Source organism: Musca vetustissima, unplaced genomic scaffold (assembly GCF_032173495.1).
Source record: "Musca vetustissima isolate MV318-11 ecotype Yass unplaced genomic scaffold, APGP_CSIRO_Mvet_v1 utg31069, whole genome shotgun sequence".
NCBI lineage: Eukaryota > Metazoa > Arthropoda > Insecta > Diptera > Muscidae > Musca > Musca vetustissima.
Genome location: NW_026889660.1, coordinates 92,357 through 114,632, shown reverse-complemented (window position 1 = coordinate 114,632; position 22,276 = coordinate 92,357). Strand labels below are relative to the sequence as shown.

The following is a 22,276-nucleotide window of genomic DNA, read 5'->3' as shown; positions in this document are numbered from 1 at the left end:
AGTGTGCTGAAGGGTATAAAAAGGAATATAAATCCCCACATCTACCCCACTGAAATTGTGTGCCCTGAAGTTATCCCTATTAACTGACAGGCACATGCAAAAGTCAATACCATCAAAAGTCATAAATACGCCCCGAGTACACGGACATACGCACACACACACACCCCAGCACACATTGAATTGCAGTCACTAAAGTGTTGCAAACAATGCGAACAATGTGCAAACTAGAAAAGGAAACCAAAGCAATACCGAGTTCAAATCAGTTTTCACTTTGAGTTTTGTTGGCGAACAACTAACCGAGCAGCGTGGCGGAAGTCGTTTAGACTTGGTAAACTTTTGTAAACGTTTGGTGGTTGGGGCCAACACACATTTCACTGATGGCGATGGTGATGCCGAGGACGACTACGACGTCGATGTTGATGATAATGCGTTTAGCAATATTTTCCGTGACATTGAGTATGATGGCGATGGTCATTTGTGTAAGACAAGAACAAGAGCGCCAACAAGGATAACAGCAACAGGAACGAATACAAGAACAACAACATCAGGGGAGCCACGAACAACAAGACGACAAACAGCTGGCACAACAACAGCATCCCCATCATCATAATTTATCAATTATGCAAAATTTCCCTGACCCGGAATTACCTGTACTTTTGCAACATGCCATTGCCGCATGCTGCAGCATTGTTGCTGATTATTTTGCCCAGCAATCGAACAGTTTCATGCTGAGCACCAATATCGAGGAGAAAATTCTGCAGCCGCACATTCGAGACTTCATCAATAATGTGTTGCTGTGTCTGAATTCGATTAAGGTGGAAGTGGAGAATTTGCATGGGCAACGGGGTCCCTCATTTAATCGCAAATACAATCTAATTGTGGTGGATAGTGTGGAGGCTTTAAGGTATCGTTGAGTTATTTTCAATTCTGTTTAAGGGTTTTGTTAAAAAATCTGTTACAATTTTTTTCAGGCGTTTAGATCCTGGCCATAATACCCGCGATTATGATATTCAGGAATTTTATTTGGTCTATCTGATGAATGCCTCACGGTTTCCAAATCTCGAGGAGCAGTTACAAGATATTTTCGCTTACTTTTGGCAAAATTATATTATAAATGTCACGGTGGTCATAGTAAATACCCGCACGGGTAGTGTTGAAGCCTTAACTTATTATCCGTTTTACGATAACGTATCCTGCAAATTGGTTCATGTAAAACATATTAATAGTTTTCTGGGGGCATGGTTGAAGCCATTGCAAAAGAATATTTTCCCTGAGAAAATGGGAAATTTACATCAATGCCCCATCACTGTGGCCGTTTGGGATACCCCACCCTACCTGAGTTATCATCGCAATTCAATTGGATTTTATGAAATTGGCTATTTTGAAGCTGACCTATTATGGGTTTTGGTTGGAAAGTTGAATTTCACATTAGATATGAAGGAGCCACCAAATAATGAACAACGTGGAAAGGTATTGGAGAATGGTACAACAACGGGCGCACTGAGAATGGTAAGTAGATTAACTAGAAAACAAAAGATGTAATTATTTCAAGAAGTAGCAGAGCTCGTTAAATTTATTCAGGAAGAAACATATCTCTTAAAAATATTCTTTGAAGCAGTAGTAGGATGCTTAAATTTTATTTTTATGCATTTGTAATTTTATATTATTTATTTTATTATGTAATTTTCATGCCCTACCCAACTAGGTTGTCAGGGTATTATAGCTTTGTGCAGCCCCAAGAATTTGTAACGCCGCGAAATATTAGTCCTAGACCCACCTTTAAGTATACCGATCATATCTCGCCTAGCTGAATCTAAACATGTGTGTCTGTCCGTCTGTCCATTATAATTTGTAAACACGATACAATCTGCACGAAATTTTGCATGCAGGATGGGTTCTGGCCAATGAGGACCCCTATTGTTTTTGGTAGAGATCAGTCAATATTTGGGGGATGAAATGGACCAAAAACTTTATTTTGTCTAATTTTCTGGTCGCTCCAAAGACCGCAATTATGGTCCAAACATCGCGAATTTTTACATGGAGAAGGAGATCGGGCCAAGGAATAAGCATGCTTGTTTTGATAGAGATCGGTCAATATTTAGCGGTTCAAATGGACCCGGACTTTTGTGTGAAAAATTACAAAATTTGTATTCTGTGGCGTATATATTTACCCCTGAAGGACAAAGACCCGAGAAGTTGATAGTATATCCAAAAAGAATATTGTCGTATTCTCTCGAATGTGGGAGTTAAACATACATATTTACAGGTGCTTACGTATTCACATATAGAGCGCTGATATATAGCGCTGATCGCTTTGAAATTTTCCATGAGGATCCAGGTATTGTCAAGGACAACGTATATACATTTCGGTATTGGGATGAATTCGACCGAAAACTAGTTTTGTGTTTTTTTCGAGTCGATCTATAGGACACAATAGATGTTCGTGAAAGCCGAGCATCACAACACAAACCACGGTGAAGGGAATCTGTACTGAATATTAGTAATATTTTTTGACCTCTAGTCGGCCAAGATGGCGCAAATATCGCGAAATATTGCCCAAGCACAGAAAATTAGATATCCATGATCATATGATCCATGCCAATCATATGATCGGCCTAGTCCGACTATACTGCTCCGCTCACTGGATAAAACTATGTCATTTAAAGTTGTAACAGGACTATTTAATTTTTACGAAATAGTTTTTGTAGTTGTAGAAGGACTCGTGTGTTTTGAAAGTGTACCTGGACTCACGAATTTTGAAAAATAGTATTTGAACTATCTGAGCTTGGAGGTATTTTAATATATTTAATAGCAGGACTCTTTGATTTTTATACCCTTCACCACACTGTGGTACAAGGTATAATGTCTTTGTGCATATTTTTGTAACAGGCAAAAATAATCGAGATAGACCCATGGTTCCTTTTGAGAATATGCATAGAATCACTTTCTGAGTCGATTTATGCATGTCCGTCCGTCTGTCCATGTTAAATTGTAAACAAAGTACAGGTCGCATTTTTGATTCGAATTCGATGAAATTTGGCACAGCTCATTTGTTTGGCCCAAGGACGAACTTTATTGAAATTGGGAAAACTCGGTTCAGATTTAGATATAGCTCTCATGTATATTTTGGTCCGATTTAAGGTTAATTGTGTACCAAAGTCCCTAAATATCTTTCGATTTGCACGAAATTTGACACAGCGTACTGAATTGAGCCTAGAATGATGTGTGTTTAGTTTCCTTCAGATTTAAATATATCTCCCATATATAGCTTCGCCCGATTTTAGGTAAATAGTCCACTAAAGTCCCTGGAAATTTTCGACTTGCATGAAATGTGGAACAGCGTAATGAATAAGGTAGAATGATGTCTGTCAAGTTTCGTGAAAATCGATTCAGCTTTAGATATAGTTCCCATATATATTTTCGTCCGATTTTATGTAAATTGTGCACCAAAGTCCCAATATATATTTCGATTTACACGAAATTTGGCATAGCGTACTGAATGATGTCTAGAGTGATGCGTATTAAGTTTCGTGAAAATCGGTTCAGATTTAGATATAGCTCCCATATATAGCTTCGCCCGATTTTAGGTAAATAGTCCACTAAAGTCCCTGGAAATCTTTTGATTTGCACGGATTTTGGCATAGCGTACTGAATTAAGTCTAGAATGATGTGTGAAATGTTTTGAGAAAATCGGTTCAGATTTAGATATAGCTCCCATATATAGCTTTGCCCTATTTTAGGTAAATAGTGGACCAAAGTCCCAATATATATTTCGATTTGCACGAAATTTTGTATAGCGTACTGAATTGAGTCTAGAATGTGTGGTGAGTTTAGATATAGCTCCCATATATATTTTCGTCCGATTTTTTGTAAATGGTGCAGCAAAGCCACTATATGTCTTTCAATGAGCACGAAATTTGGCATAGCGTACAGAATTAAGTCTAGAACGATGTGTGTTAAATTTCATGAAAATCGATTCAGATTTAGATATAGCTCCCATATATATATTTCGATTTGCCGATTTGGCATAGCGTAAATTCAGTCTGCCAAAGATGTGTGGTAAGTTTCCCTATATATATTTTCGATTTGCACGGTGCAAAAATCTTACATATTCTTGATTTGCACGAAATCTGGTATAGCGTACTGAATTGAGTCTAGAATGATGTGCGGTAAGTTTCGGAAAAATCGATTCAGATTTGGATATAGCGCCGACATATACAAATATATTCGTCCGAATTTACATAAATGCTGCGCCAAACTCCTAATGTTTGTCCGATTAACACGAAATTTTGCACAACGTATCAAATTGAGACTTGAATGACTTTATTGTGTTTTTTTTTTTATTGGCGCAGATGCAGCCATAGCTTCCATATGTATTTCGAACGGGTGTCTGATTGAAATAAAATTTTTAACAGCGCGGTGTACCGAATAGCGTGTATCAATTTTTTTATAAATCGTTTTCCATAAATTTGTCCCATGGTGCGCAGACGACTCTAAATCTGACCGAATCAAATTAAATGCATATGTACAATATACCCAAAGTGGTGAAGGGTATCATATAGTCGACCCAGTCCGACTTTACTACTTTCCTTACTGGTTAAAATTGGTTTTTGAGGATTTAGCAATGATTATGAATTTTTAAAATGTTGTAAGATGGTGTAGAAGGTCTCGTGGATTTCCGAACTAAAGTTTTTGAATAAAAAAAACACCTCGAGGAGGACTCGTGGGTTTTTAAGATTTTTTTTGTTGATGAGGTGTTGTGGATTTTAAAAAAGTATTTCCTGAAGGTGAAGCCGGCCTCGTTCGTTTTCATATCATACACAACATGCTGTAAAGGTATTATAGCTTTGTGTGACCCCAAAATTTTGTAAAGCCGCGAAATATTGGTGCTACACCAACTTTTTAATATGCCGATCATCATATTTCGACTAGCTGATGTCGATCTAGACATGTATGTCCGTCCACCTGCCCATAATAATTAGCGGGTCCAATGATGCTACAGACGAGCTATTGACATGTAATGGATAAAGAAAGTGGAAATATTGGGAAATATTACCCAGGCTTGGAACATAGATCGGCAGAAACTGAGCGCTCCTTGGTTGTTGTGTAGGGTATCATATGTTCGGCTCGTCCGATTTTACTGCTATGCTCACTGTTTTTTTATGATAATTCAGAAAAGACGTCGCAGAAAATAGTTGAATAGAATGCGAAATATTACCTTCGGAACGTAAAACCACAGAATCTTAGAGCTCAGTGGTAGTTGTGTAGGGTATCGTATGGTCGGCCCAGTTTAAAAATATTTTGAAGGTGTAATTAGTTTTTCGAATTTTTAAAAAAATTTTTGAAGGTGTACAGCATTTTTGGCTTATTGACTGTATTGTAATGGTGTAGACAAACTTGAAGATTGTTTAAAATATGTTTTGTTTAAAATATTGATGGGGTAGCAGAACACGTGAATTAAAAAATGTTTTGAAGGTTTAGAAATGTGAACGAAATATCCGATTTGGGCCAAACTTTGTACAGCCCATTATTTTTTACTAAGTCTAAATCAAGTCCGAAGAAGGGAACATTGGTGCTCTCCTTCTGGAACCCCCAAAAATGGTAAGAGTTTTATATATTTACAAATATCAGGCGAATGGAAGGAAACAAACTTTGCACAACTTATTATCTTTATAAAGTCTGGCACCTCCCCACGAAGGTCAATATTTTATAAACTAGTAAATATAATTTGCCAAAGAATGGCATGTGTTAAGTTCTGTTGAAATCAATTCAGATTTAGATATATTATTTAAGAAATCTTTGGACTCCTGGACTATTGCTTTTAATTTGTTGTATATTTTTCTTTTCTTACAGTTACAAGAACGCATTGCAGATTTCAGTTTGGGTTCATTTCGCTACACCCTGGAGAGATCACAAATGATGACGGCGGCATTACCCTACTACCAGACATGGCAAATATATGGATTTCTACGAACGGCACAACCATATACATCTCTCGAAATTTTAGTATTCGCCTTCGATGACAAGACATGGCTTTGCTTAATTTTAAGTATACAACTGGTGATGACAATCGGCTACCTGTTACAATTTAAATATCAGAAATCTCAATTTGTACAAGTAATACTCGGTCATCCAAGACCCACGACTCCTGTGACAAATATTGTTAAGGTATTTTTTGGACAGAGTATAGCCGAACAGCCGAGAACAAATTTTACACGATTTGTTCTAATACTATGGGATGTCTATGGGCTATTGATGCGTACCGCTTATCAGTCGCTGTTATTTCAACTGTTGAAGGGAAATTTATATCATGATCCACCACAAAGTCTGTCAGATTTAATAGCCAAGGGTTGTAAGTTGGTAACCACAGAGGGTACTTATGATTCCATTGCCACGGTACCGAGAATACAAGAGGGCCTCATCGAAGTGATTAAAATCAAAAACACCTCAGAGCAGAGTACATTTTTCTATATGGAAGAGAATACGAGGGAGGGGAATTGTTTGTCGGGCATATCACCAATGGATTTTTTAACTTATCATGCCACAGAGGAAAATAAACGAGGAGTATTTTTTGCTCTACCCGAGAAGATTTTCACCCAGCATATAACAATGTATTTTTCAAAACATTCATTTCTGATAAATCGTATTAATTTTTTGCTTATGAATTTGCGGAGTATGGGTCTAATAGATTTTTGGGCCAGACAAAGTTTAGATGTAAGTTATTTTGATGCACCCACTGATGTCAATTTTGTGGCGGTGGAATTTTCAAAAGTCACGGGGGTATTTGTAACATATCTAGCCCTTATGTGTGTGGCATCGATTGTATTTTGTTTGGAAATAATTTTATTTTATTGTAAAAAAATATTGTAGTGAAATTTTAAGATATAAATAAACAGAAAATACAAATAATTACAAATATTATATTCTAACTTTATTTTTATAAATTACCACAATATCTTACCACTTCAAAATTTTCCGTAATCCAGGATTTTTAATACACAGGCAGTAATACTGCTTGAAATAATATTTATGAAATATATGAGCTCCAAAATTATCCTTAATATTATCTGCAAATATATTTAATCCACGGGTATAACGACTAATTGGAAATATTTCCACAATAATTTATAAATCATAATTTTTATAAAAATAAACCAGTAAGGAAAACTCAAAAGTCGGACGGGGAACTTCAACACTATAGGTACATACAAGAGGCGCTAATATATTACAGGATATTGTATATCCTGTAGATAAAACAAACATATCATATTTTTATGGCATTTGAGATGTAATCAGCCGGAATAAAATGTGCGATGTACACAGATATTTGAACATATTACAAAACCCCATAAAGATACCATTCTGAAATCTATGAAAATGCCATGTCAATAGGGGAGACTTTGATTCTTTGGTGTTCCATTTGAGCAACGGTGGCATATTTGCTGCAGCACAAAGTGCCGTCCACAATTTTATCACGTGTATATAGAACAGATGCTCCTCGTTGAACCGTGCAAATGGAAGAAAATATAGGGGTATTCGTGCTCCACCAATCGGAAGAAAATATATGGGAGCCATATCTAAATCTAAACCGATTTTCACGAAACTTAGCACACATCATTCTAGACTCTATTCAGTATGCTGTACCAAATTTCGAGCCAATCGAAACATAAATCGGACGAAAATATATATGGGAGCCAAATCTAAATCTCAACCGATTTTCACCAAACTTAACACACGTCATTCTAGACCTAATTCAGTATACTATGCCAAATTTCGTGCAAATCAAAAGATATATAGGGATTTTGGCGCACCATTTACCTTAAATCGGACGAAAATATATATGGGAGCTATATCTATATCTGAACCAATTTTCATGAAACTTAGCACACATCATTCTAGACATAATTCACTACGCTGCGCCAAATTTCGTGCAAATCGAAAGATATATAGGGACATTGTTACACCATTTACCTTAAATCGGACGAAGATATATATGGGAGCTATATCTAAATCTGAACCGATTTTCATGAAACTTAATACACATTATTCCAGACCTGATTCTGGACCTAATTCAATACCCTATGCCAAATTTCTTGCAAATCGAATGATATATAAGGACTTTGGTGTACCATATACATAAAATCGGACGAAACTATATATGGGAGCTATATCTAAATCCGAACCAATTTTCTCGAAACTTAATATAAGTTATTCAATACTCAATTCAGTACACTATGCACAATTTCGTGCAAATCGAAAGATATGTAGGGACTTTGGTGCACCATTTACATAAAATCGGACCAAACTATATACGGGAGTTATATCTAAATTTGATCCGATTTCCCTCAATTTCAATAGGGTTCGTCCTTGGGCCAAATAAGTGACTTGTGCCAAATTTCATTCAAATCGGATCATAAATGCAACCTGTATTTTGTTTACACTTTAACATCTACAGACGGACGGACGGGCAGACGGACATAAATAAATCGAATCAGAATGTGATTCTGGGCATATTCTCAAAAGGAACCATGTGTCTATCTCGTTTCCATTTGCTTGTTACAAACATATGCACAAAGACATTTCACCGATTTCATCCACTGTAATACTTTTTCAAAACTTGGTTGAAGTTAGAAAATTGGGAACCTCTCCACAAAATAGTGAAGGTTTTGCTATCTGATTTGAACCAAACTTTGCACAACCTATTATCGTTACCTGAGCCCATGTGTCAACTAATTTGGGAGCAATTAATTATTTGGGATCCTCTCCCTACCCCATTAAGTCGGTTTTTGGAGGTTTTGGGCACGTTTTTAAACGAATTGGCTCAGATTTGATTTTCATGTTCTCATGAGGTGTCAAATCTTGGTATTAAACATGATCAATATTGGTTCACTTTTTAGGGAATAATATTACGCTACATTCCTAATTTTGGTAATTTTGAGGACCTACAGCCAAATTAGTTGTCATTATATATTGAGTATACGATCTCCTTACCAAAATAGTCAATATTGGCCCAAGCTTTCGGGTAGCCCCCCTACAGCCATTATTCGAAATCTTGTGGGGTTAGAACATGTTTTTCAATCGAATTCGCTCTATTTTGATTTATCAAATTCTTATGGTTGACACCTACCAAAAATTATCAATGTGAGTTTACGGTTCGGTATAGCTACCCTAAAATGTTATCATCCCATTTTCGGTATTTTGTAGATTTTAGCCGAATTTTCCAACCGATGAGGCTGTAATTGAGATCTGAAAGACTGACAGCGATACAAATTTGTGCCGTGTTTATATAGTGTCAAGTTTTGATAGAACCCCAGTTTAAGAAATTTTGAATGCACTTCACATTGTGGTGGGTATAACTACCTGATTTAATATAAACAAGTAAAACATCACTTATCTATATTAAACCAGTGAGCGGAGCAGTATAGTCGGACGGGACCGATCATATGATACCCTACACAAATTCCACGAAAATCTAACATTCTGGGGTTTTATATTCTGATCTTGGCAATATTTCGCGATATTTGCACCCTCTTGACCGACTAGAGGTCAACAAATATTACTAATATTGAGTACAGATTCCATTCACGGTGGGTTGGGTTGTGATGTTCGGCTTTCAATTGTGGCCTATAGATATAGAAAAAAACACCAAAAATTAAGTTTTCGGTCTAATTCATCCCAAAATTAGTATCTGATCATCACCGAAAATTATAGCCGTAGTAGTTGACCATACCTGGATCCTCATGGAAAATTTAAAAGCGATCAGCGCTATATTGCTGCCCTCTAGTGTGGTAATGGGTTACTGAATACTATATCAATACGTAATCTCCTGTAAATATTTAAGAGTATCTCCCACATCCAAGTACATACGAAGGTCAACCACTCCTCTTGGATATACTATCAACTTCTCGGGTCTAAGTCGGGGTCCATTTGACCCGCTAAATAATAACAGATCTTTATTAAAACAGGCATGCTTATTCTTTGGCCCGATCCCCTTCTCCGCGTAAATTTTCGCAATGTTCGGACCATAATTGCGGCTTCTAGAGCGATCAAACAAAAAAAAAAAACCTACAAAATTAAGTATTTGGTCCCTAAATATTAACCGATCTTTACCAAAAAAATAGTGGTCTGCATTGGGCAGAACCCATCCTACATGCAAAATTTCGTGAAGATTGGTCCATAACTGTGGCCTGAATCGTGTTTACAAATTATAATGGACAGGCGGACGGACGAACACACATGTCTAGATCGACTCAGCTAGTCGAGATATTACGATCGGTATACTTAAAGGTGGGTCTAGTAACCTCCGGCGCTGCAAACTTTTGGGGCTGCACAAAGCTATTATACCCTGATAACATAGTTGTGTAGGGTATAATTAGTTAACCGATTTCTTCCGCGTGTTGGAGTTGTCCCCATATAGACGTATTCTATAGGGTATATTCTGTACTCGGAGTTGTCAGTTTATACCTTCGGAGGATATCGTGATAAAAAAACTAGAACGTCAGGTTCGACAATGAAACATATAGGCCGATTTTGGCCTAGCCCCATAAAATGGCACCTTTCGATTTTCGGTATTTTTTTTTAATATTTAGCGTGAAGGAAGGTATTGAGATACAAAACTAAGAGATTAATTAGGCGTAGACCCTCAGAAAACTCCAAATATTAGCTAATTCCTACCCGATGTGATCAATATTGTTCCCAATTTAGATATAAACTCACATAACATTGCCTTCTAAATTTCAGTATTTTGAGGATTTTATAGACATGTATTGGGGTTTTGAGACTTTAGAAATATCCCCATTAAAGATTGCTAAAATTTGTTGGTGGTGTAAACTTAACGCTTTCTCCATTGTAGTTAATCTGCGAGCATAAATGTCTTCAAAGAATACTTTTTTTCCATGAAATCAAAATGGTATTCCGTTCGAACTAAATACTCCTTGAATAAATCAGTTAACATTTCTGATCCCCACCCCATTTCAAACCTTCATCAAAATTGCAATGATAATTTCATAGTCATTGAAAGCATTCACTTTGCTGCGGCCCAACAAATCGTTAAGTGATTAAAAGTCAGTTTTATGACCACGAATTTGCAACAAATTCAAACGATTCGGCAAAACCAACATCACCCATGCAACATGAAACAAGTCAGGGCAGAATGCCAATATAGCCGCTGATTTAATTCATGCAACAAAATTCGAATTAAAAGCCGATACAAATTTTGAGCCATACACAGAGATATCTAAACATTCGCTGTTCACTGACTAGCAAGCAATTCAACCAGGTTGTGGAATTAATTTCCAGTTTCCAAAATTCCCGAATTATTCATTATGCGCCGCTATCAGTTGGGGCAGGATAGAAGCAACAGCAGTAGCAGCAATGTGGACGATTGTATGATGTTCACTGACCGGAAATGTTGCCAATATGCCTAACGTTTTAAGATTCACAATTCTTCATTTCCGCTTGAATGTATTGTGCAAAACAACAACAGCAACAGCAGCATTAACAACAACAACGACATCGGCAGTGAAAGCCACCTCTGGTGTATCATCATACCTAACATGAATTTGGAAAACTTCACATCTGTAACGACATCTATATATGATTGGATGTGTGTGTGTGTGTTTGTGTATGTCGAATCGTACAAACGTTTTGTGGTGATACCGGATTACGATGTTTAACATTTGTAGAGCATTTGCACGCTCACTCACTCCATCTCTCTCTGTTGCCCTCCCTACTTCCCTGTTTTTTTAAATTTGTAGTCATGGATGTTTGTTTCGAAATGCGTCCACATTTGTCTGTTCACGGGAAATTGTGTACCACGGGTCAGATATAATTGGAGTGTCCATAGATTTAGATTCCACCTAGGGGCCCTTTGTGAGAGTGAGTGTGTGTAATGCTATTGCTAATGTTTGGTTGCTAGAACTAATTATAAAGAATTGGAATTGGAGACTGGGAATTATAGCAAAAAATGGGGCTAAATGTCTAAAATGTATTTAATAAGAATACGAATTTGAAAAATGTTTTCCATTGACGTATTCAATTAAAATTTATTACCGAAGTCATATATCCGCATTCAGTTCGTGATGTGCGGATGTCAAGTTAAGCAATCAGTAGTTGTGGTTCATTGGAATTTTAAATTTAAATGATAACACGATTTCTTTTGTCTTCACAAATGCCAATAGAGAATAATTAACACTAACCATTAACGTTTAAGGGGAGGTATTTAAGATCCGGTTAAAATATATCAATTTTATAGAATTTTCTTCAATACTTTGTTGAAGGGAAATTGTGTATTGAGCTTGTCATACCGTTAGTAAACCTAAATTCTATTACGATATAAACAGTTAATTAAATTTGGAATAAATGTGTATTTTCAAATGGGAATTGGCCATATTATAAAAAAACAGTAAGGAAAGAAGTAAAGTCGGACTGGGCCGACTATATGATACACTTCACCACTTTGAATATATTCTACATATGTATCCTAAAAGACGTCGCCTTTTCGACATGAAATTTAACTAACATAAATCTAAATCTAACTCGATTTTCTCGAAACTTAACATACGAGCTATGGAAGGAACATATATCAATCTCAAAGACACGAAAATCCCCTTGAACATGCAGAACAACATCAACATCAAGTGTAAATAAAAATACAGAAAAATACACAAAATTTCTCTGAAACTACACAAATCATACTGGACTTAATTCAGTACATATGCCAAATTTCGTTCAATCGAAGGATATATAGGGACTTTGGTGTACCATTTACCTAAAATCGGAATATTGTGTCTGAACCGATTTTGACGAAATATAACACACATCATTCTAGGTAATTCAGTACGCCAAACTGCTAATGGTGTATCTTTGGTGCACAATTTACATTAAATTAGACGAAAATATATATGGGAGCTATATCTAAATCTGGACCGATTTTCACAAAACTTGAAACACATCATCATCTAGGCTCAATTCAGTACCCTATGCCAAATTTCGTGCAAATCGAAGGATATACAGGGACTTTGGTGCCCCATTTACCTTAAATCGGGCGAAAATATATATGTAAGCTATATATAAATCTGAACCGATTTTCTCAAAACTTGGCACACGTCCTTCTAGACTCAATTGAGAACCCCACGCAAAATTTCGCTCATATCGAAAATATATAGGGGCTTTGGTGGTGCAAATCGAAAGTTATATAGGGATTTCGCGGCACCATTTTCATAAAATCGGACAAAACTATATATGGGAGCTATATCTAAATCGAAACCGATTTTCACGAAACTCAGCACACATTATTCAGGTGCCCCAATTACCTTAAATCGGACGAAGGTATATATGGAAGCTATATCTAAATCTGAACCCATTTTTTCCAATTTCAATAGGGTTCGTCTTTGGCCCAAATAAGTGAGTTATGCCAAATGTCATCCAAATCGGATCATAAATACGACCTAGCATAAATCGACTGAGAAAGTGATTCTATGCATATTCCCAAAAGGAACCATGTGTCTATATAGTTTCCTTTCGCCTGTTACAAACATATGCACAAAGACATAATACCCGGTACCATGGTGTGGTGAAGGGTATAAACATTGAACAGAGCAATATAGTCGTACGGCGCCGACCATACGATACCCTACACAATTACCACTAAACACTTACTTTCTGCGGACGTATATTCCGGGCCTGAGATATTTGCACCCTCTTGACCGAATAGAGGTCAGCAGCACCTTTTCCTTACACAGACATATTTACCAAATATTACAAATATTCATTAAAGCCCTTCTAATTACTTGTCCAAATTATGCACACCGTGCACAAATTTGTTACTCTATTCAGTACACCGTGCCAAATTGCATGCAAATTGAAGGATATACGGGGTCTGTGGTGCCTATAGATAGCCTCAAAAAAAAAAAAAAAAAAAAATAAATAAATAAATAAATTTAAGTGTTCGGTTTACTTCATCCCAAATTTATTATATGCTCATCATAATCATCATAGGCGTTGTCCTTGGTCATAACTGGAGCCTCATGGAAAATTTCAAAGCGATCAGCGCTATATTTCCGCCCTCTAGTGTGTAATGGGTCAGTAAATAATAGTTGAGTACGTAGGCAGCTGTAAATATTTAAGTGTAACTCCCATATCCGAGCACATACGTCAAAATAATTGGTATTAATTTAAAAGTCAACCACTCCTCTTGGATATACTATAAACTTTTCGGGTCTATGTCCGTCAGGAGTAAATGGTTAAGCCCCAGAATACATATTTTGTAATTTTTCATACAAAAGTCAGGTTCTTCTTTAACCCGCTAAATAGTGAGCGATCTTTTTCAAAACAGTCATGGATATTCTTTGGCCCAATTCCCTTCTCCCTGAAAAAAAATTCGCAATGTTGTCCCATCCTAATTGCAAAATTTCGTGAAGATTGGCCCATAACTGTCGCCTGTATCGTGTGTACAAATTATAATGGACAGACGGACGGACGGACACACATGTCTATATCGACTCAGCTAGTCGAGATATGACGATCGGTATATTGAAAGGTGGGACCAATATTTAGCTGCGTTACAAAATTTTGGGACTGCACAAAGCTATAATACCCAGACAACATAGTTGTGTGGGTGTAAACATTTGGTTCTAGTTGGGCCACCCTGAGACGATCTAGCCATGTGTGTCCGCCCGTCTGCCGATTATAATTTGTAAACACGTCCCGAAATTTTGCATTTAGGACGGGTTCTGTCCAATGAATACCCAAATTATTTTTGGTAATAATCGGTTAATACTTAGGGAATGTAACGGACCAAAATCATTATTTTTTGGTCTGTTTTTCTGGACGCCACAATTACGACCCCAACATCACGAAAGTGAATCTGACCAAAGAATAAGTATGGCTCTTTTCATGATAATCGGTCAATATATAGCGGATCAAATGGACGCAGAGAAGTTGACAATATATCCAAGAGGAGTGGTTGAGCTTTAAACTGATACCCATTATATTGGTGTACGTACCCGGATGCGAGAGTTACACTTATATTTTACCGGGTCTATGTATTCTAATATTATTTGGTATTACCATTCGAATGGTTGTCGTGATAATAAAGGTCGATATTTAGCGGGTCAAATGATGCGGCAGAGGAGGTGTTTACATCTTATGGGTCAACAGAGTGAAAATATAGCGAAATATTATCCAGGCTAGGAATATAGATCGGCAGAAACTGAGCGTTGTGTTGGTGTGGTGGTAGACCCCGTCCGGAGCGCTACACAAATGAATTGAATCGTTAATTGGGTATTGGAGAAACAGCATGAAAATGCTGATCATCGGTGACGAGGTCCATTTCCATCATGATGGTTTCGTCAATAATCCGAAAGAAAGTAAATGCATCCTCAGAGTGTCACTGTGTGTTCTACGTTTTAGGCAATGAAAATGAGACAGGTCAAGCGCAAACATTACATGTTGTTCGGTATCGTGAAATGAAATGCCCATTATTGATGAAATTAATGTGGTGGTCATGTACTTTCAACAAGAAAGCGCCATATGTCATATAGCCAGAGAAACAATTCAATTGCAGCATCACTAATTTCCCTGTCGTGTTATTTCGAGTTTTGGAGACCAGAATTGGTCGCCTAGATCGTGCGATTTAACATCTACACATTTTTTATACCCTCCACCATAGTATGGAGGGTATATTAATTTTGTCATTCCGTGTAATACATCGAAATATTCATTTCCGACCCTATAAAGTATATATCTTGATCAGGGTAAAATTCTAAGACGATCTAGCCATGTCCGTCCGTCTGTTGTAATCACGCTATTTTCTGAAGGAATTGAGATAGGGTGCTGAAATTTTGCATAAAGTTGTATTTTGTTTGCAGGCAGGTCAAGTTCGAAGATGGGATATATCGGTCCCCGTTTAGGCATAGCTCCCATATAAGTGTACCCCCCAATTTTCGGTATTTTGAGGTTCTTGAGCGTGTTTTTTTAACTGAATTCGCTGAAATTTGGTACTTTGAGTTCTTATTGGGTAGCAAATCTACCTACTAAAAATTATAAATATAGGTCAATTTTTTCAGCAAAATAATTTTGTTACTGCGAAATGTCAACCTTCCAACGAGCATAAATCTGAAATTGTTTGATCTATACTTTACTAGAAATCTATCAGTACAGCCATCTGGATAAGCATACAGGATAAGCATTTGGCTTTAAATCGGCATTTATTATTACTAAACAAAACATACATACAGATGCAGATAACATGATTTCCAATATAAACGAATATAGATTAAAAAATGCATAACTATTCAAAATAGCAACACATAATTATTCCATAGAAAACTACCTATTGAAAATTTGGTAGTTTTCGATACACTATTTAATTATGATGTTCCGTAAAATTTGAAACGACAACAGCCAATGATGCAAAAAAGCGATTTTTAATGGCCCACCGTTGAACCATTGCCTCATATCGATGCCATAGCAATTCCATTACAAATACACCCACAGCCGCTAAATGTAACCACAACAAAATCATGAACACAGCTCCCAATTCATTAATCGACAGAATATTCGTCTGAGTCGAATTGCTCTGATGGAACTTGCCCACGGCATTTGTCGGACGACCAAAGTATTTATTCACCCAATGGTTGATGAAACCAAAGTACTGGGCATTAGAAATTCGTGCATTTAATTCAGTCACCAAATACGATTGCGAACGCACATACATGGTCAGCTGCTGAGTGTAGATACGCTCGTTGACCAAATGCAACTTGCGCCAGGTAGCCAAATTAGTTTTGCCCAAATAGCCAAAATATTCATACTGCGTAAAGGCGGCCGTTCGTTCATTGGCCTCGGCCAATTGAGGAAATGCGTCGACCAGGCTTTCGTTCACTTCACGGACCTTCTTCATGTCGGGCAAAATGCTTAACAGACTCTTGTGGTAACCTTTCAGCAGAATAACGTAGTCCTGCTTGATGACATCGGCAATGGTTTGGGGTGGATTGCGATGCTTGTTGTTGCGTAACATTTCGTACATGCCCGATTGATAGGCACTGCGTATAACTATGGTGGTCAGCAGCCAGCAGGCGAGCAGGAAACGTGCAAAATTATAACGTGGCAATTGAGCGGACGAAACAGTGGCACCCAGGGCCAATGTGTAGAGATGATATTGAGGCATGTGGTTATTCTCACCAATTATGAAGTTGCGTAGCTTCCGCCAACGCTGACTAGCCTCGCAGCCGAGTATGAGCAGTGAGCTTAGAGTTAGAATTAATCCAATCAAATACCATAGCTGCAAATGGAATGGATAGGCAATTTTTTCATATGGACTGTAGGTATTGAAGACATTCGCTACCAAATAGGTGTAAGAGAGATAATAGTAGGTTGTTTGTGAATATGGTGATGTTTCATTTAAATTCGGTTTATAGTAGAAAGCGCCAATGGCAAAGTCGGCGGATTTGGAAAAGATCTGAAATGAACGAAGGAAGAAATTATAATTAACGATTTTTAAGTAAATTATAAAATTCATGTTTCCTTATTAACAATTCTGGCTTTTAATACCTCCTGAAAAGTTTTAACAAATGTTGTTGCTTGTGTGGATCTTGACTGGTTAGAGAAACCTCGTTATAATTTTATTCCAAAAAAAAAAAAAAAAAAAATATTAAATACCAGTGAGCGGAGCAGTAAAGTCGGATGGGCTGACCATACGATACTCTACACAACTACTACGAACTCTAACTTTCTGCGGATTTTTATTCCGAGCCTGGGCAATATTTCGTGACAGTTGTACCCTCTAGCTCGATTAGAGGTCAACAGCATCTCTTCCTTACACTGACACATTTTCCGAATATTACTAATGTTCAGTACCGTCCTTCTAATTACCGGTCCATATTCCCTTCACCGTGATTTGTGTTGTGATGTTCGGCTTTCAATTATGGCATAAAGTTCAACTCGAAAAAAAACCCCAAAAAAAAAAAAAAAACAAAATAATGTTCGGTCCCGTTCATCCCAAAAATTTTATCTGATCATCACGGAAAATTTTAAGTGTTGCCCTTAGCCATAACAAAGCGATCAGCGCTATATTTCCGCCTTCCAGTGTGGTAATGGGTTACTCAATAATATCTGAATACGTAAGTACCTGTAAATATTTATGTGTAACTCCCACATCCGAATACATACGACAATATAATTGGAATCAACTAAAAGGCCAACCACTCCTCTTGTATGTACTGTAAACTTCTTAGGTCTATGTCCTTCAGGAGTAAATATATACGCCATAGAATACAAATTTTGTCACTTTTCACACAAAAGTCAGGGTCTATTTGACCCGCTAAATAATGACCGATCTTTATCAAAACTGGCATGTTTATTCTTTGGCCCGATGTTTCGCGATGTTCGGGCCATAATTGCGGTCTGTGGAGCGACCAGAAAAAACGATAAAAATAAGGTTTTGGTCCATTTCATCCCCAAAATATTATACGATATTTACCAAAAACAATAGGGGTCTTCATTGGCAGAACCCATCCTACATTCAAAATTTCGTGAAGATTGGTCAATAATTGTGGCCGGTATCGTGTTTAAAAATTATAATGGGCAAAGGGACAGACAGACACACATGTCTAGAAATATTATTTAAAAAATCTACGCCTCTCCTAGACCCTTAAAAATATTATTTAAAAAATCTACGCCTCTCCTAGACCCTTAAAAATATTATTTAAAAAATCTACGCCTCTAATAGACCTTAAAAATATTATTTAAAAAATCCACGCCTTATAAAAAATATTATTTAAAAAATCTACGCCTCTCCTAGACCCTTAAAAATATTATTTAAAAAATCTACGCCTCTCCTAGACCCTTAAAAATATTATTTAAAAAATCTACGCCTCTCCTAGACCCTTAAAAATATTATTTAAAAAATCTACGCCTCTCCTAGACCCTTAAAAATATTATTTAAAAAATCTACGCCTCTCCTAGACCCTTAAAAATATTATTTAAAAAATCTACGCCTCTCCTAGACCCTTAAAAATATTATTTAAAAAATCTACGCCTCTCCTAGACCCTTAAAAATATTATTTAAAAAATCTACGCCTCTCCTAGACCCTTAAAAATATTATTTAAAAAATCTACGCCTCTCCTAGACCCTTAAAAATATTATTTAAAAAATCTACGCCTCTCCTAGACCCTTAAAAATATTATTTAAAAAATCTACGCCTCTCCTAGACCCTTAAAAATATTATTTAAAAAATCTACGCCTCTCCTAGACCCTTAAAAATATTATTTAAAAAATCTACGCCTCTCCTAGACCCTTAAAAATATTATTTAAAAAATCTACGCCTCTCCTAGACCCTTAAAAATATTATTTAAAAAATCTACGCCTCTCCTAGACCCTTAAAAATATTATTTAAAAAATCTACGCCTCTCCTAGACCCTTAAAAATATTATTTAAAAATCCACGCCTAAGGATAGGCTTAAAAATATTATTTAAAAAATCTACGCCTCCTAGACCCTTAAAAACATTATTTAAAAAATCTACGCCTCTCCTAGACCCTTAAAAATATTATTTAAAAAATCTACGCCTCTCCTAGACCCTTAAAAATATTATTTAAAAAATCTACGCCTCTCCTAGACCCTTAAAAATATTATTTAAAAAATCTACGCCTCTCCTAGACCCTTAAAAATATTATTTAAAAAATCTACGCCTCTCCTAGACCCTTAAAAATATTATTTAAAAAATCTACGCCTCTCCTAGACCCTTAAAAATATTATTTAAAAAATCTACGCCTCTCCTAGACCCTTAAAAATATTATTTAAAAAATCTACGCCTCTCCTAGACCCTTAAAAATATTATTTAAAAAATCTACGCCTCTCCTAGACCCTTAAAAATATTATTTAAAAAATCTACGCCTCTCCTAGACCCTTAAAAATATTATTTAAAAAATCTACGCCTCTCCTAGACCCTTAAAAATATTATTTAAAAAATCTACGCCTCTCCTAGACCCTTAAAAATATTATTTAAAAAATCTACGCCTCTCCTAGACCCTTAAAAATATTATTTAAAAAATCTACGCCTCTCCTAGACCCTTAAAAATATTATTTAAAAAATCTACGCCTCTCCTAGACCCTTAAAAATATTATTTAAAAAATCTACGCCTCTCCTAGACCCTTAAAAATATTATTTAAAAAATCTACGCCTCTCCTAGACCCTTAAAAATATTATTTAAAAAATCTACGCCTCTAAAAATATTATTTAAAAAATCTACGCAAATTCTAGGCCTTAAAAACATATTATTTAAAAAATCTGCGCCACTTCTAGGAATTAAAAATATTATTTAAAAAATCTACGCCTCTCCTAGACCCTTAAAAATATTTTTTAAAAAATCTACGCCTCTCCTAGACCCTTAAAAATATTATTTAAAAAATCCACGTCTATAGCCTGGATATATCTCTGAAAATATTCTACAAAAAATCGACGTTTATAGCCAGGATGGACCCTTAAAAATATTATTTAAAAAATCTACGCCGCTCCTAGACCCTTAAAAATATAATATAAAAAATCTACGCCTCTCCTAGACCCTTAAAAATATTATTTAAAAAATCTACGCCTCTCCTAGACCCTTAACAATATTATTTAAAAAATCTACGCCGCTCCTAGACCCTTAAAAATATAATATAAAAAATCTACGCCTCTCCTAGACCCATAAAAATATAATTTAAAAAATCTACGCCTCTCCTAGATCCTTAAAAATATTATTTAAAAAATCTACGCCTCTCCTAGACCCTTAAAAATATTATTTAAAAAATCTACGCCTCTCCTAGACCCTTAAAAATATTATTTAAAAAATCTACGCCTCTCCTAGACCCTTAAAAATATTATTTAAAATATCTACGCCTCTCCTAGACTCTTAAAAATTTTATTTAAAAAATCTACGCCTCTCCTAGACCCTTAAAAATATAATTTACGCCTTTCCTATATATATGTATAAATTTCCACTAACCTCCTTAAATATCAGTCCCGTATCGTTAAATGACTCATTGATCTCCTCCAGATCCATCCAATGAATTTGCGTTGTGAAGTTTAAACTATCCGCCGTGTATTTGAGTAGTTCACCTTCAAATCCTTCATAATATGTGACAACATTGTTGCTTTCGTTGACTTTTAAAGCCAAATAGGGCATTTCTTCGTAAGTGGCACAGGTCACAGGGCATTTGTGAAAATTCCGTAATTTTTGAGGAAAATAGTTTTTGTGTTGCCATCGATGTCGTTTCGGATCATAGCTATTAATGGGAATCGGATGAACACTATAACATGTTGTTGGTGTAAATGGGAAATATGTAACCATAATTATATTATCCGGAGATATTGGCAACAGTAGAACAACATTTATTAGACTCATTTGAAAAATCAGTTTGAAAACATACGATATGGCATTGACATCCAGCGATGTTATATACGATATATACATAATGGTATGCGATAAATTTGATGAGCCACTGTTTTTGACATTTGCATAGAAGTAGCTACGAAAAAAAGTTTGTTAACTATTTTAATGTTCTACTAGAAAAATAAAAATATCCGACTTACTCAATTGATGGAATATCATCGAACAGCAAAACCTCAATACTTTTAAAACGTCGAAATCGTTTTTGATAGTGCGCAAAGACATTTACAGTACTATCTTTTAAATTGTGAACGATTCCATCAACTAAATCATCAAAATAATATTTCTCCAACTGCGATGTTCTATTGTAGTTGGCATATAGCAATAAATTATAGGAAATTTTAGTATCTTTAATTATTATCGCGATGGCATTTATTAGATTTTCACATTCCGTTCTATTAAATCGATCAGCCACAATAAGACTTGACAAGAGTCCAATGCAGATATACAATTTCAAATGCATCACGACGATGTTATAAGTTCCGTCGAAAGGATGACACAAGAGTATTTTGAAGCGCATAAACAAATTTTATAACTATTTGTATATCAGTCGTATCTTTTTGGTAATAACCGAAATTCCAATAGCGAACATGATTAATTGCCTATAGACATTTATTTTATGACACTAACATTTTAATTCTTATTAAAGGGATTACATAGCCAAATGTGTGTAATTTACACCAATTGATGATAATGTTGTGATTAAGTCGTAATCGATTTGACATGTGTAATAACACCACTTGAATGTTGGTTTATGATTAGTAGATGACATTGATAACTTCAGAATATTCACTCGTTTATGTGATAGTTTATTGTCAGCATGTCAGCCCTTATTACATTTATATAAC

At 35.9% G+C, this 22,276-nt stretch overlaps 2 protein-coding genes across 2 annotated transcripts; one reads left to right on the top strand and one right to left on the bottom strand.

Moving 5' to 3' along the window:
* Window positions 1–228: 228 nt before the first annotated feature.
* On the top strand, window positions 229–6,864 carry LOC133337327 (uncharacterized; the record flags this gene model as incomplete). The annotated part of the gene is made up of 4 exons (XM_061545561.1): window positions 229–496; window positions 549–904; window positions 972–1,509; window positions 5,854–6,864. Coding segments are annotated over 4 exons (2,173 nt in total), but the record flags the coding sequence as incomplete, so codon positions are not given.
* A 9,502-nt stretch (window positions 6,865–16,366) lies between these two features.
* On the bottom strand, window positions 16,367–21,164 carry LOC133337326 (uncharacterized). Its single transcript, XM_061545560.1, has 2 exons — window positions 20,985–21,164; window positions 16,367–17,458 (listed from the first exon to the last, which is right to left on the bottom strand). Exons 1-2 carry the CDS (start codon window positions 21,162–21,164, stop codon window positions 16,367–16,369), a joined length of 1,272 nt encoding a protein of 423 aa, XP_061401544.1.
* Between the last annotated feature and the right edge of the window lie 1,112 nt (window positions 21,165–22,276).